The sequence below is a fragment of the Mchenga conophoros genome, linkage group LG18 (assembly GCF_057382185.1).
Source record: "Mchenga conophoros isolate Kocher_MC1m ecotype Shallow Benthic linkage group LG18, M_conophoros_male_GT1.1, whole genome shotgun sequence".
Lineage (NCBI taxonomy): Eukaryota > Metazoa > Chordata > Actinopteri > Cichliformes > Cichlidae > Mchenga > Mchenga conophoros.
The window spans coordinates 28,381,865-28,393,372 of NC_140543.1; the positions used below are offsets into that span (position 1 = coordinate 28,381,865).

Sequence of the window (11,508 nt, forward strand, 5' to 3'; positions counted from 1 at the left end):
CCTTCATGTTTTTCTGTGTTTTATCTTCAGCTACTTTGACACAAAGGTATCTGCTGTGATGCTCACACCTTTGAAAAAGTCTTGCGAGTGTTGAATCGAATCGAATCGTGGATCGAATCGATTCGGGACCTTGTGAATCGGAATCAAATCATTCTAGAAATCAGTGACGATACCCAGCCCTACATGACCCCCTATGAGCAAGCACTTTGGCCACAGTTTGAAGCGAAAAACTCCCTTTTAACAGGAAGAAACTTCCAGCAGAACCAGGCTCAGGGAGGGGCGGCAGGCACGTGCAGGGGGGGGGGGCTAGAGGGGCTTGAGCACCTGCCCCTTTCCTGATGGGTGCCCAAAGTGCCCTTTTGTTGAGGCAATTTTTTTTTTTTTATGTGTGTGTGCGTGCGGAGTCCTGTCTGTGCCCCTCAACAATAATATTTAACTATTAATCACAGTTTTGCTAAATAAAAGGATCTGGCTTGCATCAGTCACATGATCACATTTAACCAATGATCGCCCTTGACGGCAGAACGCGCTGGTTACGAGCCGGGAACGAGCTCACAAAGAGCACGCGCATTTTTAGCGGTCCGGAGCTGTAGGAGAAACACAAGTTAACTCAGAGACACAGACTGATCCCAGTAAACACCAGTATGTGGGCCCCACATGGGCTATGGGGGTTCCAAGTGGGGATGGGCTTACAATGGGCATCCAATCTGGGACCCACCTGGGTTAGCCAAGTAGGACCCACTTGAGCCAGCCCAGATGGGCTATATTCTATGGGCACCATATGGGTAACATATGGGAAGTTGCATGAACAGGCAACTGAGTTTAACGATCTTAGTTAAGTATAATTATTAGTCATGTGTAATGAAATAACTGATAATAAATTATGCCAGAGGCAGCATATGTATATTTAATTAATAACAAAATATACATATAAAATATATTAATATAAGTGAAACACAAAGAACAGATGCGACTTAAAATTGTAAGACGCTTAATAAAATAAAACAAATGGTTTTACATTTGAGTGGGAAAAAAATTTCACTCCATGTAGGAGTGCTTTTCGAAATCTCGCGTTATTTCATGAAATATCACGAGGTTTTCTCAAACTCGTCCCCCCATTCTGGAACATTCTTCATTTCGCGCCCTTGGACAAAGCTGACAGTTAAGCTGGCAATTTTTGGATTAAGTTCATCTTTGAGCTATGGACTTATTTTCTGCACTAACGGTAAGAACTTTTTGACTTAATTTGAATCCCTAAGTATAAATGAAATGTTTACAAAGTTATGATGCTGCAAAGTAATGTATGGCACAAGTGCTGGCGAACTTTTTCCTAGCACTCACGCAAGGCTAAGCTAGTTTAAATTTTTAGGTAATGTTGGATTTAGCCAATTTTCACAGTTTGAAAGCATTTTCTGGTGTCCTGTATACTGCTTAACTAGCACCAAAATTAATTACTGCGTGTACTTAACATCAAGTTGTACTTAAACATTATCTTGGTTTTTCTCTATGATTAGTATTAATAAAGGACTGTATTAGACCAATTTAACAAAGTTCTAGTTTTTTAGGAGGAATATGGGAGGGTATTTTCACTATCAGAGCAACCAAAATTGCTTTGGTGTTGTCTTTATTAGCTTCATTCCTCACGGCTAAGTGAGGAGGGTAGGCCATGAGCAACTAGTCCCCAGCTTTTGCCCCTGTGTCAGGAGCATGCACAGCAGTCAGAGAGGCAGATCAGTGAGCACTCTATTTCTGTAGAAGACATAATCATCATTTTTCTTGCCATTGTTCTCATTTTTCCAGAAAAAGCAAAAAAGAAAATATAGGTATTCTTGATTTGTTTGGGGGTTTTTTTTTATACACACTTTAGTATGCAACTTTATATGTGTAGTTGTTTTAGTGAGAACTTCATCAGAAATACTGTACTGACTCAAGAATCTGCCTCTTACTGTTGTGCAAGCTCTGTACATGAGGGAAACTGAATATTTAAGCAGAACTGGTCGGTCTTGTTAGGGCCACAGTGCCAACTCCTTTTACTATGATTGCTGTGGCCCTCCTTTTTTCCTTTTTGTAATGTATATTTGGCTAGAATCTACACATTTATTTATTTATAAAAAAGAAAAGCAATTGCTCTTTGGATGTGGTCCTAAAGATATGTGATCTTTAAGTGTTTGTCTGATGCCTTATTTGTGCATGCGCACTGTTATTTTAATTTGTTTCATTATGGCTTAAATTTGTTTGAATTTTGTGCATGCTCCTTTATCAGCCTTCCTGCATGGACAGCTTGTGTGGTTATTGGCCAGGAGGGTTTGCAATTATCTCAAAACTTGAGATGTTTGTTGTTTTGATTATGACTATGGCTACTTATAAATTGCATAGTCACACTATTACAATAATATGTTATTAATATCTGTATATTGGTTTGATTTTGCTGTTGGACAGTGGAGTGAATAGTAGCAAGGGTTATGTGTGATTTCTTTCTTTCTTTATTTTTACAGATTTTGACATAAGAAGCAGTGTATATTTCAAAATTCATTTATATTTAAAATTTGATGCATGCCAGAAATATACTAGTAGGAATCTTTTTTTGAGTTTGTAACAATTAGAATTGTTACTTTATAAAGTGATGTCAGGGTCTTTTATTGTAATACAACAGCTTTTAAGGCTGGTGTAAGCATCACAGCAGATGTCTTTATGCCAAAGTAACTGAGGATAAAACACAGAAAAAAGGAGATTTTCCTGGAGTGGCTTTTTAAATCAGATAGCCTTAGAAATATTCTGCAGTTGAACAAAAACTGAAGAAAACCATGAATCAATATATGAACATTACCTGATGCTGCTGAAGTAAAGCAGAGCAAAGTTACAGAAATTTTTTTTAGAGGTTTTAATAGTGAACAAGGTGAGTTTTTTGCAATTTGGCACAAAAAACAACTGACAACAGCGCTAAGCACAACTGTACACTGATGTATAATAAGCAAGGGAATAATGTGGAAAACATATTTCAGATGGGGAAACTTTTCTTGAAGTATACTACGAGAGAGCTGTGCAAGAAGTATGATGTTTTGTTTTTTTGTTTTGTTTTTTTTTTCAATCGTGGTGGAAACAAGACAGGAAGAGGGAATTAATGACAGTATTTATCAAATGTGAAGCGTAGTTTGGATCTTCTTTTGCTGCTGGTTCAGTTAATTTTTAATTTTGATTGGAGAGTGATGAAACCTGGAGCTTCAGAATCTGTGAGCTGTCTTTCAGAAAGCAATGGAGCAATCTCAGAGGACAAAGAGCTCAGAAAGTTGTTGAACATTTTAGTTTCGTTTCACAGTAAAATGAGTCAGAGCATCATCAGGACTTAATATTGTACTCTGATTCTTTTGAGAATAAAACACTTGAGGAAGAGCACTACGATTGCGATGAACATGCTAAAGATTATGTTATCATGAAATTTATGTTGACTAAAGGACTGATGAAACTTTGTGCTATGGCCAACAAAGAGCACCAGGTTGGGGTGTCACTTTGAACGAGCTGGGTGTGGGATATGGGGGTAATGCGCAAGCTTATTTATCTTTGGTTAAAAAGTCCCCGAAAATGCAGACAGTCTATGCAAATTCTAACTGATTTCAGCATTCATGGTTTCTGTCAGGCAATATCTTCCTTAAAGTTTTGCAAGAAAACCAAGGTCTCTCATTGAAATTAGCATGTAGAAAGCAACTGAATTGAGACAAGTTTTGCTTTACACAAGCCCAGTTCTACTGAATAATATACCAAGCCAAATGTATAGATACTTTATACTGTTATCTGTATCTACAAGAATTCTTCTAAGTCCTGATTTGTATATTGATAACTGACTGTGATTATGCAGAGGATGTTTTGAAGCAGTTTGTGAAAGATTTTGCTTTGATTTATGGTCTTGACTTTGTTGGTTATAATATACATTCTTTAATACACCTAGCTCAAGATGTACGGAAGTTTGGCCCTTTAGACAGCATTTCCTGCTTCCCATTAGAAACCTTCCTTGGTGGAATTTATTTGGATTCTGGAAGCAGATTGGGAAAGGGAAGCGGAAAAGGAGGTAATTGTGTTGAAAACACCTTAAAAGCAAAAATTTATTGAGATTATAAGAAGAAAAAAAACCTGACAGTTTCTTTAGCAGACCCTTGCTGCTCATCAGGTTCAGATATGATTTCAAAATAGCGCTTTATAACTTGTTGACTTTTAAAAAATTGTTTTAGACTTTTTTTTGATGCCATTATATACATTAATGTTTTTAGTTTGTAGGACTAACCAGTGCCCTAAATTATGTGTTTGGATTATTATTTATTTGTGTGTGTATGTTTGTTGTATTTTGTTTGTTTGTTTGTTTTAAGGCCAGTGATCCCGTCGAGCTCTGCTGAGGATTGGGACAACACTGCGGAACAGCCAGAGACCTCACCACCATCAGCAATGGAGAATAGACATTCAAGTGAAACTCACTTCCTGAACATCACTCATCCATTTGTTCAGCCGCTACAACCCTCAACTCCTTCACCTGTGGTTTCACAACCAGTTCCAAGACAACTTCTACAAGCCACCAATACGAGCATGTTTGTACGTGTTCTAACCCTCCTGGAAGACATTAAGGACACTCAGAGGGTCCACAGTCGAATGCTACAGTCTCTCCTTACACAACGTGATGGACCAGTTGCTGCAGTATTACCCGAGGGTGCTGTATTTCCCATCCGGACAGTAGCAGATGTGGCAGCACTGGAGCAAAAACTGGCAGACCCTGTCTTCCTAAAAGAAGTGGTAAATAATAATGATGTAATAACAATATTCAATGATTAATGCCTCAATCAGTCTGTGTTTCATGCTAGCAGTTATGATCAAGGAAAGTTGCTGTTTGTTCGAACATGGTCAGTGCAATGAAGGAGTGGGAGGAGAGCTGAACAAAAGTTGCTATTTTTGTTAATAAAATAACTTCTCCAAACATTACCTAGTTATAAGTTGTGCCATGCCAAACCCAAAACTTAAGAAATTACTTTTGGTGAATCATTTAGCACTTTGCATTCACATCAGACAGTGTTTGACTTTGACACCTAACTCTTTCTCAGTCAATTAGCATCAATATTATAGAGCCTAATTACTGTGTAGCTGTGCTTGCTTTCTTTTAGGTGTGACTGATGGTACTACTGTCAGTAAAATTATTGTCCTTGCGTGACCTAAGGTTTCTGTTGTGGCAGAGATCAGAGGGAGCACTGTTGATGAAGCCACAAGAAGAATGATGGCCTTCATTATGGACAATGCTCTTTCCAGGCAATATAACTTCGTTGGGTGCCATGGAAAGCGGGAATTTCGAGGGCTTAAAGTTTTTGAAGTGCTATATGGTAAGTTCATTAGTTGTAAGATATTTTGTTGATGTTTGAATAACGGATGCTCACTACAGCTGCAGTCATTCAGAATCAACTTTTCTCTCCACCATTGTGAGCGGCTAGCTTCGCAATAACAGAAGTTTGACTTGATTGACGCGGGAATGTTCCCAGTTAGCCTAGCAGTCAGCAAGGAGGCTTCAGCGGTGCATTATGGGATCTGTAGTTTGTATATTATTAGCGCCTCATATCGCCGGGCCATGCATAACAATAATAGTACATCTATATAAAATGATCTTGCGGGCCGGATATAAATGTATGCCGGGCCGGATGTGGCCCGCAGGCCTTGACTTTGACACGTGGTTTAGATAGACTGTACAAATTGTGGAGATGAAACCATCAGCTCATGTTGTTCTGGAGGTTGGTGGCTGCTGGCAGGAATGACCACGTTTCTTTCTGGCTTGTAGCATACTTGAAGAAGTCTCTCACTAAACAGTTTTTTGGTTGCTCACAGAATGTGAATAAGCTCCAGGAACTCCAGAGCCAGCCTCTATTTTTTCCAGTGTAATTAGTAACACACTGATTTATCTGATGGCCCTATTTTTGATTTACATGAAAATTATTGGCGCCCGCCTGGCACACACCTCAAGAAGTGGAATCTGTTTTCTCCTTGGTAGATGTAGCCCTTGTTACATTTTACTATTTTGTTTTGTGTTCATTATGAGGTGCTGTACCATGCAAAAAACTGGTTAACCACTTGCCTGTTCTAAGCTCTGTGCCAATCACTGAGACAGCCCACAACACCAGTTATCATTGTAACTATGTAGACATCTTTTAAACATTTGTCTTAAATGTTTTAAGGTAAAATATTTCACATTAATTTAATTTTTGAGTGCCTACTTGGTAAATCATTTTGTAAATAGCTTTTCTGTTTCCATGAATACTCATGGTCTTCAAAGAGTTCAATGTAGGAGGTCAAACAACTTGAACAGCACAACCTCCAAAACAACTTCAGTACTATCACAAATCTGATTTTGTTTGTGAAAATGCACTAATTTCTTTTTTTTTTTTATTTCTTTCAGGACCAATGGATTGGTGAATGAGTGAGAAGCTGTGGTTTGCTGCATTTGTTTTTCCTTTAAACTGTATAACATTTATTTGTTATTGTTTTGTGTATACTGTGGACATTTTTGTCAACATGTTCTCCACACAAAAAATGTATTATATAAAAAAGCATACTGTTTTAAAATTTCATAGTAATCAGTATTAATAAAAAAGATAAACTGGCTTTGTTGTACAGGTGATTTAAATTATAGCTTACTTACATTATCCAAAATTCCATCTGGGCAAACACACTTGGGGCCACCATGGAAACTGAGGACAAAAATAGCTGGGTCTCAGGTTGGTAACCCAAGTGGGCCCCAAGTATCAGACCTGCTTCTATCCATCTGGGCCCCATACTCATTTATTGTCTGGGGCTGATTTGGGACCCATCATTAACCCATCTGGGCAAACACATTTGGGGCCATCATGGAAACTGAGGACAAAAGTAGCTGGGTGCCAGGTGGGTAACCCAAGTGGGCTCCAACCATCAGACCCGCTTCTACCCATCTGGGCCCCATACTCATTTGTTGGCTGGGCCTGATTTGGGGCCCATCCGGGTCCCATCAATAATCCATCTGGGCAAACACATTTGGGGCCACCATGGAAACTGAGGACAAAATTAGCTGGGTCCTAGGTGGGTACCCCAAGTGGGCCCCAAATATCAGATCTGCTTCTACCCATCTGGGCCCCACATATTTTTTTCAACTGGGCCTGATTTGGGGCTTATCTGGGACCCAGCATAAACCCATCTAGGAAAACACATTTGGGGCCACCATGGAAACTGAGGACAAAATTAGCTGGACCCCAGTTGGGTTTCCCAAGTGGGCCCCAAATATTAGCCCTGCTGCTCCCTATTTGGGCCCCACATATGTGTGTTGACTGGGATGCGACAAAACCAGTAAGTAGGTGTACAGCGTAAACTGTAGTGTATAGCACCCAGGAGTATTAGCTTATTACGTACACGTTGGTAAGCTGTCTTGTGGCAACTGACGAACTGAAACAAACGAGCGTGCTGTGTGTGCAACAGCGCGACAAACATTACCTGTCCTTTTATTAACTGCACAAGTAGTGCTGGTCATAGCTGCTGGCTACCTGTGTAAGGCTTTCATGGGTCTGTAGCTCTGTCACCGTTTTAGGGAACATATTTAGTTTTAAAGTATTTAGAAACATATTTAGTTTTAAAGTAAGTTTCCGGGCTTTTCCTGCCTTTCTGGAGGGATTATATTTCACTAAAAAACGGTCTAATATGCATGTCCACATAATAATTATTATAATATATTAAAAAACACAAGCTGTATTTTAAAGAACATATATTAAGAAGCAGATTATATTAGATTTATATTTTAAATAAGACAAAAGTTGGATTTTACAGCAGTAAAATGATTGTATCTCTACAGTTTAAAAATGTAATAAGCTTTGCCCCTGCACAGAGTGGATAGTGAAACAAATGGAATCATCATAAATACATTATTTCATATTTATTACTTCCCCCTCCTCATTGCTTTATTATTGTAGCTCTAGTAATAAATAATAATGTAAGGATTCTGGATCAGCACCATGATGCCCATAGTACAGTATTCTGAAGAAGGTCTAAAATGTCCCTGTGTGTGCGTGCATGTGTGTGTTTTATTTAGATGGAGTTTAAAAAAAAATATTACTCATGATATAACATTGTCCAGACATGCCTGGTAAGGACATGAGGAGGAAACAGTAGGAGCTGTGTGAGGCTACTAAAGGCAGTGCTATAACATTTTTCTGTCATCATTTTATTATAGATTAAGTGCAAGAGTTGTTAGGTGTGGATAATTAGATTATAGTTTATTGCAATAGCAAGTTGTGCCTTGTTCTCACATAGCAAGTGGAGAGTGATATATGAAATGATGGGATGGAAGAAGAGAAGCAAAGAGTGATTCACAGGCAGAGCCTAAATTATTTCTCACAGTTTTTTGTTGCCTTATGGTTCCAAGCGCTGTCACCAATCTTTGCATTTTGTTATTATCTCATGACACTTGTTTAATCAGCTACCATCTCTCCTGTGGACTTTTTAATGTCTACAGGCTCAGATCAACACAGCCCTGCCCTTCCCATATTAGATTCTTGATGAATGTGTGTTGTTGTTATTCAGCCTGGTTCAATGTGCCCCTTTTTAACTTTGAGCACCCGCCCCTTTAAACCTCTCTGCACGGCCCTGAGGGGCGGCCATCTGCTGCAACCAGTTGGGGTGAGGGAAGGAAGACAGGATAAAAGACATGCTGTGGAAGAGAGCTGAAGATTAATAATTCAATGCAGCGAGGTCTATTAACACACAGTGAGTGAGAAATGTGACTGAGGAAGAAATACTCAATGCATCATGGGAATCCTATATGCCTTAGCAAAAAGGAAAGATTTTTTTTCCTTACACAATTCCACTTGTTTTGTGACATAAAATAACTAACCTCCATCCTCAGATATCAGTGTGTGGGAATGGGGCAATGGGAGTGGAACACCTGAGCCTGAGGCAGCAGGTTGGCAGATATGTGGTTTGTTTTCCACATATACAAAGGGTCTACCTTCACCAAATAAATTATCATGGTAAATACAATGCGCTCCATAAATTTATTTCTTAAAATGCAGCTTTTATGCCTTTTAATCATGATTTACAATGTACAGTTGCACATGGGCGTGCACACACACGCACACACGGATAAATTCAGTGTGAAATTCACTGTGAGATCTTTACAAAATATGTTATGTTTGTGTAATAATACTGTGCGTTTTTGCAGCAGGGTGGGGGATTTGTGGGGAATACTCTCTGCTGCGACAGGGATGCTGCAGCACAGCTTCTTCTCAGTGCTACACCAAAGGCTGTAAACCTGTTATTCCTGCTGTCCAGAAGGAGAGGGCGCTATTGTATAGCGTGTAGTCGTTATTGGAGGATCTGAGTCACTTCCGAGTTTGTTCTCAGAAGGCGGGATAGTTTCGAGCTCAATGTTATTTGAAAGAAGGAACGAGGTTTCGTTTTCAAGGACAGCAGAAGTTCCAACTGACCGTAAGAGAATTACGTTTTATGTAATATAATGTGCAGCTATTATTACGATAGTAAGCTGTAGTAAACCACTTCCTTCTCATAGACAGTAGTTTTTAGGATCACCTCTGACTCTTTCCTTTGCGCAGATTCAGCATGTCGGCCCACAATGCAATAAGGAGCAATAAAACAGCCATTCATGAGATTCTGTCCGGAGACTACAGGCTAATTCTCAACAAAGTTTATGAGAATAAGCTGATCACTCAGCGGGAGTACAACAATCTTAAAAGCATCAACAGTGCAAATGTGGAGACACACGTCAATGACCTCGTGGATAAGATCATGAATAAAGGAGAAGATAAATGCAAAGACTTCCTGAACCTCCTGCAAACCGATGGCGCCATTAAAGAAACTTTCCCTCAGCTGGCGAGTTTACAGCTGAGTTGTACCCCCCTTTTATCCGAGCCTGTCCAAGTGTCTTCATGTCAGCACGGTAACACACATGTAACACAGTATAGAAACACTGTGTCTCCTGTTGTGTTTGGTTGTTTACCTCAGTTTTATTGTTCTTCCCTCACATGTTCTGCTACAAGATGGGAATATGTCACAGGTAAGATGGTGATGCAGAAACAGCCTCCTACACTTGTGACATTGCTTGAGACAGATATGTAAATGAAATTCTGTGGTTACGCATCCTGTAGTAACACATATAAAATCTTGGTGTCCACTCTTTAGGATGTTTATCAAATCATTAGCCGGCCCGTCGGCCTCTGCGTGATCATAAACAATAAGAACTTCAAGGATGGTTCACAGAGAAGAGGGACAGATAAAGACGCCCGTAAGTTTCAGGGGCAGATTTTTTATTCTTTCTTGTTAGTATCTGGTGCTTAAATATTTTTCTCTAATTACATTTTTTGCAGAAAGCTTGGCAGAGGTGTTCAGGTGTCTGGGCTTCAGAGTGCTGATGTGTGAAGACCTGAACAAGGATCAGATGGATCAGGCACTGACGTTTGTTGCTTCCCTGGCAGACATGTCTCAGCTGCAGAAGTTCAACTTAAAAGAGTGGGATGGCAGCAGCTTTGTTGATCCTCAGCAGGTCCTTGAGCACGGTGATGCTTTCATCTGCTCTATTCTGAGTCACGGAAAAAAGGGTGTAGTTTTGGGAACTGACAGGAACCCCCTCCCCATTAAAGAAATTACCCGAAAGTTCAGGGGGTGTCACCAGTCCGTCCTCACCGGTAAGCCCAAAGTGTTCCTGATCCAGGCCTGTCAAGGAAGTAACATACAGCGTGGAGCGCAGCTGATGGAGACTGATGATGATACTTCACCATTGACCATCCCTGAGGAAGCTGATGTTCTGGTTGCCATGGCCACTGTTGAAGATCATGCTGCACTTAGACATATAGTCGATGGAAGCTGGTTCGTTCAGTCTCTTTGTGAGCAGCTGAAGGAGCGCTGTCCCAGGTAATTGTTTTAAAATCACCAAACACATGTGCACACTGACCCTGACAGTGATATCAACATGTTTTTGTATCTCTATAAATGCTCTTAGGGGCGAAGACATCGTCTCCATCCTCCACTACGTGAACGATGATGTAGCACATCGAGTAACCTCCTCGTTGGCCAAGCAGATGCCTGAAGTGAGATTCACCCTGAGAAAGAAACTTGTGCTGCCACCTCAGCGCACCTGAAGTCATCATGGAAATACAGCACATCTTACTGTGCAACTAGGGATGCATGATTACTTATCAGAGTTACTTATTATGTTTCTTAAAATGTTTCCTTTATATTTTCCATCTTTCTGTCATCATTTTAAATCTTTTATTTTTCTAAATCTGAATCTCGCATTGAGGTGTTGCATTTTATACTGTAGCAGTTTTATATCAAAGAATAAATCTCAGACTGGGAACACACCTGGTGTTATTTGTGTTGGGAGGTTTTTACATGTGCTGCAGTAGAGCTTCACGGGTGCTTTTCCTAAACTGAGCCTTTACATTCTTAAACCTAGTAACATTACTTAATCAATCAAAAAGGTTACTTTTATTTCAAACAACAAATCTCACA

General features: G+C 39.8%; 2 protein-coding genes across 4 annotated transcripts; both read left to right on the forward strand.

Moving 5' to 3' along the window:
* Nucleotides 1-1,128: 1,128 nt before the first annotated feature.
* LOC146554079 (uncharacterized) lies at nucleotides 1,129-6,620 on the forward strand. Of its 3 annotated transcripts, none has more exons than XM_085253586.1 (4): nucleotides 1,129-1,225; nucleotides 4,359-4,776; nucleotides 5,195-5,354; nucleotides 6,419-6,620. In XM_085253586.1, the coding sequence occupies exons 2-4, from the start codon at nucleotides 4,435-4,437 to the stop codon at nucleotides 6,433-6,435; spliced, it is 519 nt and encodes a 172-aa protein (XP_085109712.1). In that variant the 5' UTR covers nucleotides 1,129-1,225; nucleotides 4,359-4,434; the 3' UTR covers nucleotides 6,436-6,620. The 3 variants fall into 3 exon arrangements, with proteins under 3 accessions (XP_085109712.1, XP_085109711.1, XP_085109713.1); XM_085253587.1 differs by lacking the exon at nucleotides 1,129-1,225 and adding an exon at nucleotides 3,949-4,063; XM_085253585.1 differs by lacking the exon at nucleotides 1,129-1,225 and having other exon boundaries at nucleotides 2,881-4,776.
* A 2,764-nt stretch (nucleotides 6,621-9,384) lies between these two features.
* LOC146554080 (caspase-8-like) lies at nucleotides 9,385-11,508 on the forward strand. The gene is made up of 6 exons (XM_085253582.1): nucleotides 9,385-9,468; nucleotides 9,594-9,937; nucleotides 10,038-10,054; nucleotides 10,180-10,282; nucleotides 10,365-10,908; nucleotides 10,997-11,508. The coding sequence occupies exons 2-6, from the start codon at nucleotides 9,601-9,603 to the stop codon at nucleotides 11,133-11,135; spliced, it is 1,140 nt and encodes a 379-aa protein (XP_085109708.1). The 5' UTR covers nucleotides 9,385-9,468; nucleotides 9,594-9,600; the 3' UTR covers nucleotides 11,136-11,508.

What these genes read in the sequence shown, in the direction of transcription:
- LOC146554080 (XM_085253582.1), top strand. Translation starts at nt 9,601, where the DNA reads ATGTCGGCCCACAATGCAATAAGGAGCAATAAAACAGCCATTCATGAG. An exon ending in AGGGACAGATAAAGACGCCC is followed by an intron (nt 10,283 to 10,364) that starts GTAAGTTTCAGG and finishes CATTTTTTGCAG; the next exon opens with AAAGCTTGGCAGAGGTGTTC. An exon ending in CTGAAGGAGCGCTGTCCCAG is followed by an intron (nt 10,909 to 10,996) that starts GTAATTGTTTTA and finishes AAATGCTCTTAG; the next exon opens with GGGCGAAGACATCGTCTCCA.
- LOC146554079 (XM_085253585.1), top strand. Translation starts at nt 4,291, where the DNA reads ATGTGTTTGGATTATTATTTATTTGTGTGTGTATGTTTGTTGTATTTT. An exon ending in CTGTCTTCCTAAAAGAAGTG is followed by an intron (nt 4,777 to 5,194) that starts GTAAATAATAAT and finishes GCGTGACCTAAG; the next exon opens with GTTTCTGTTGTGGCAGAGAT.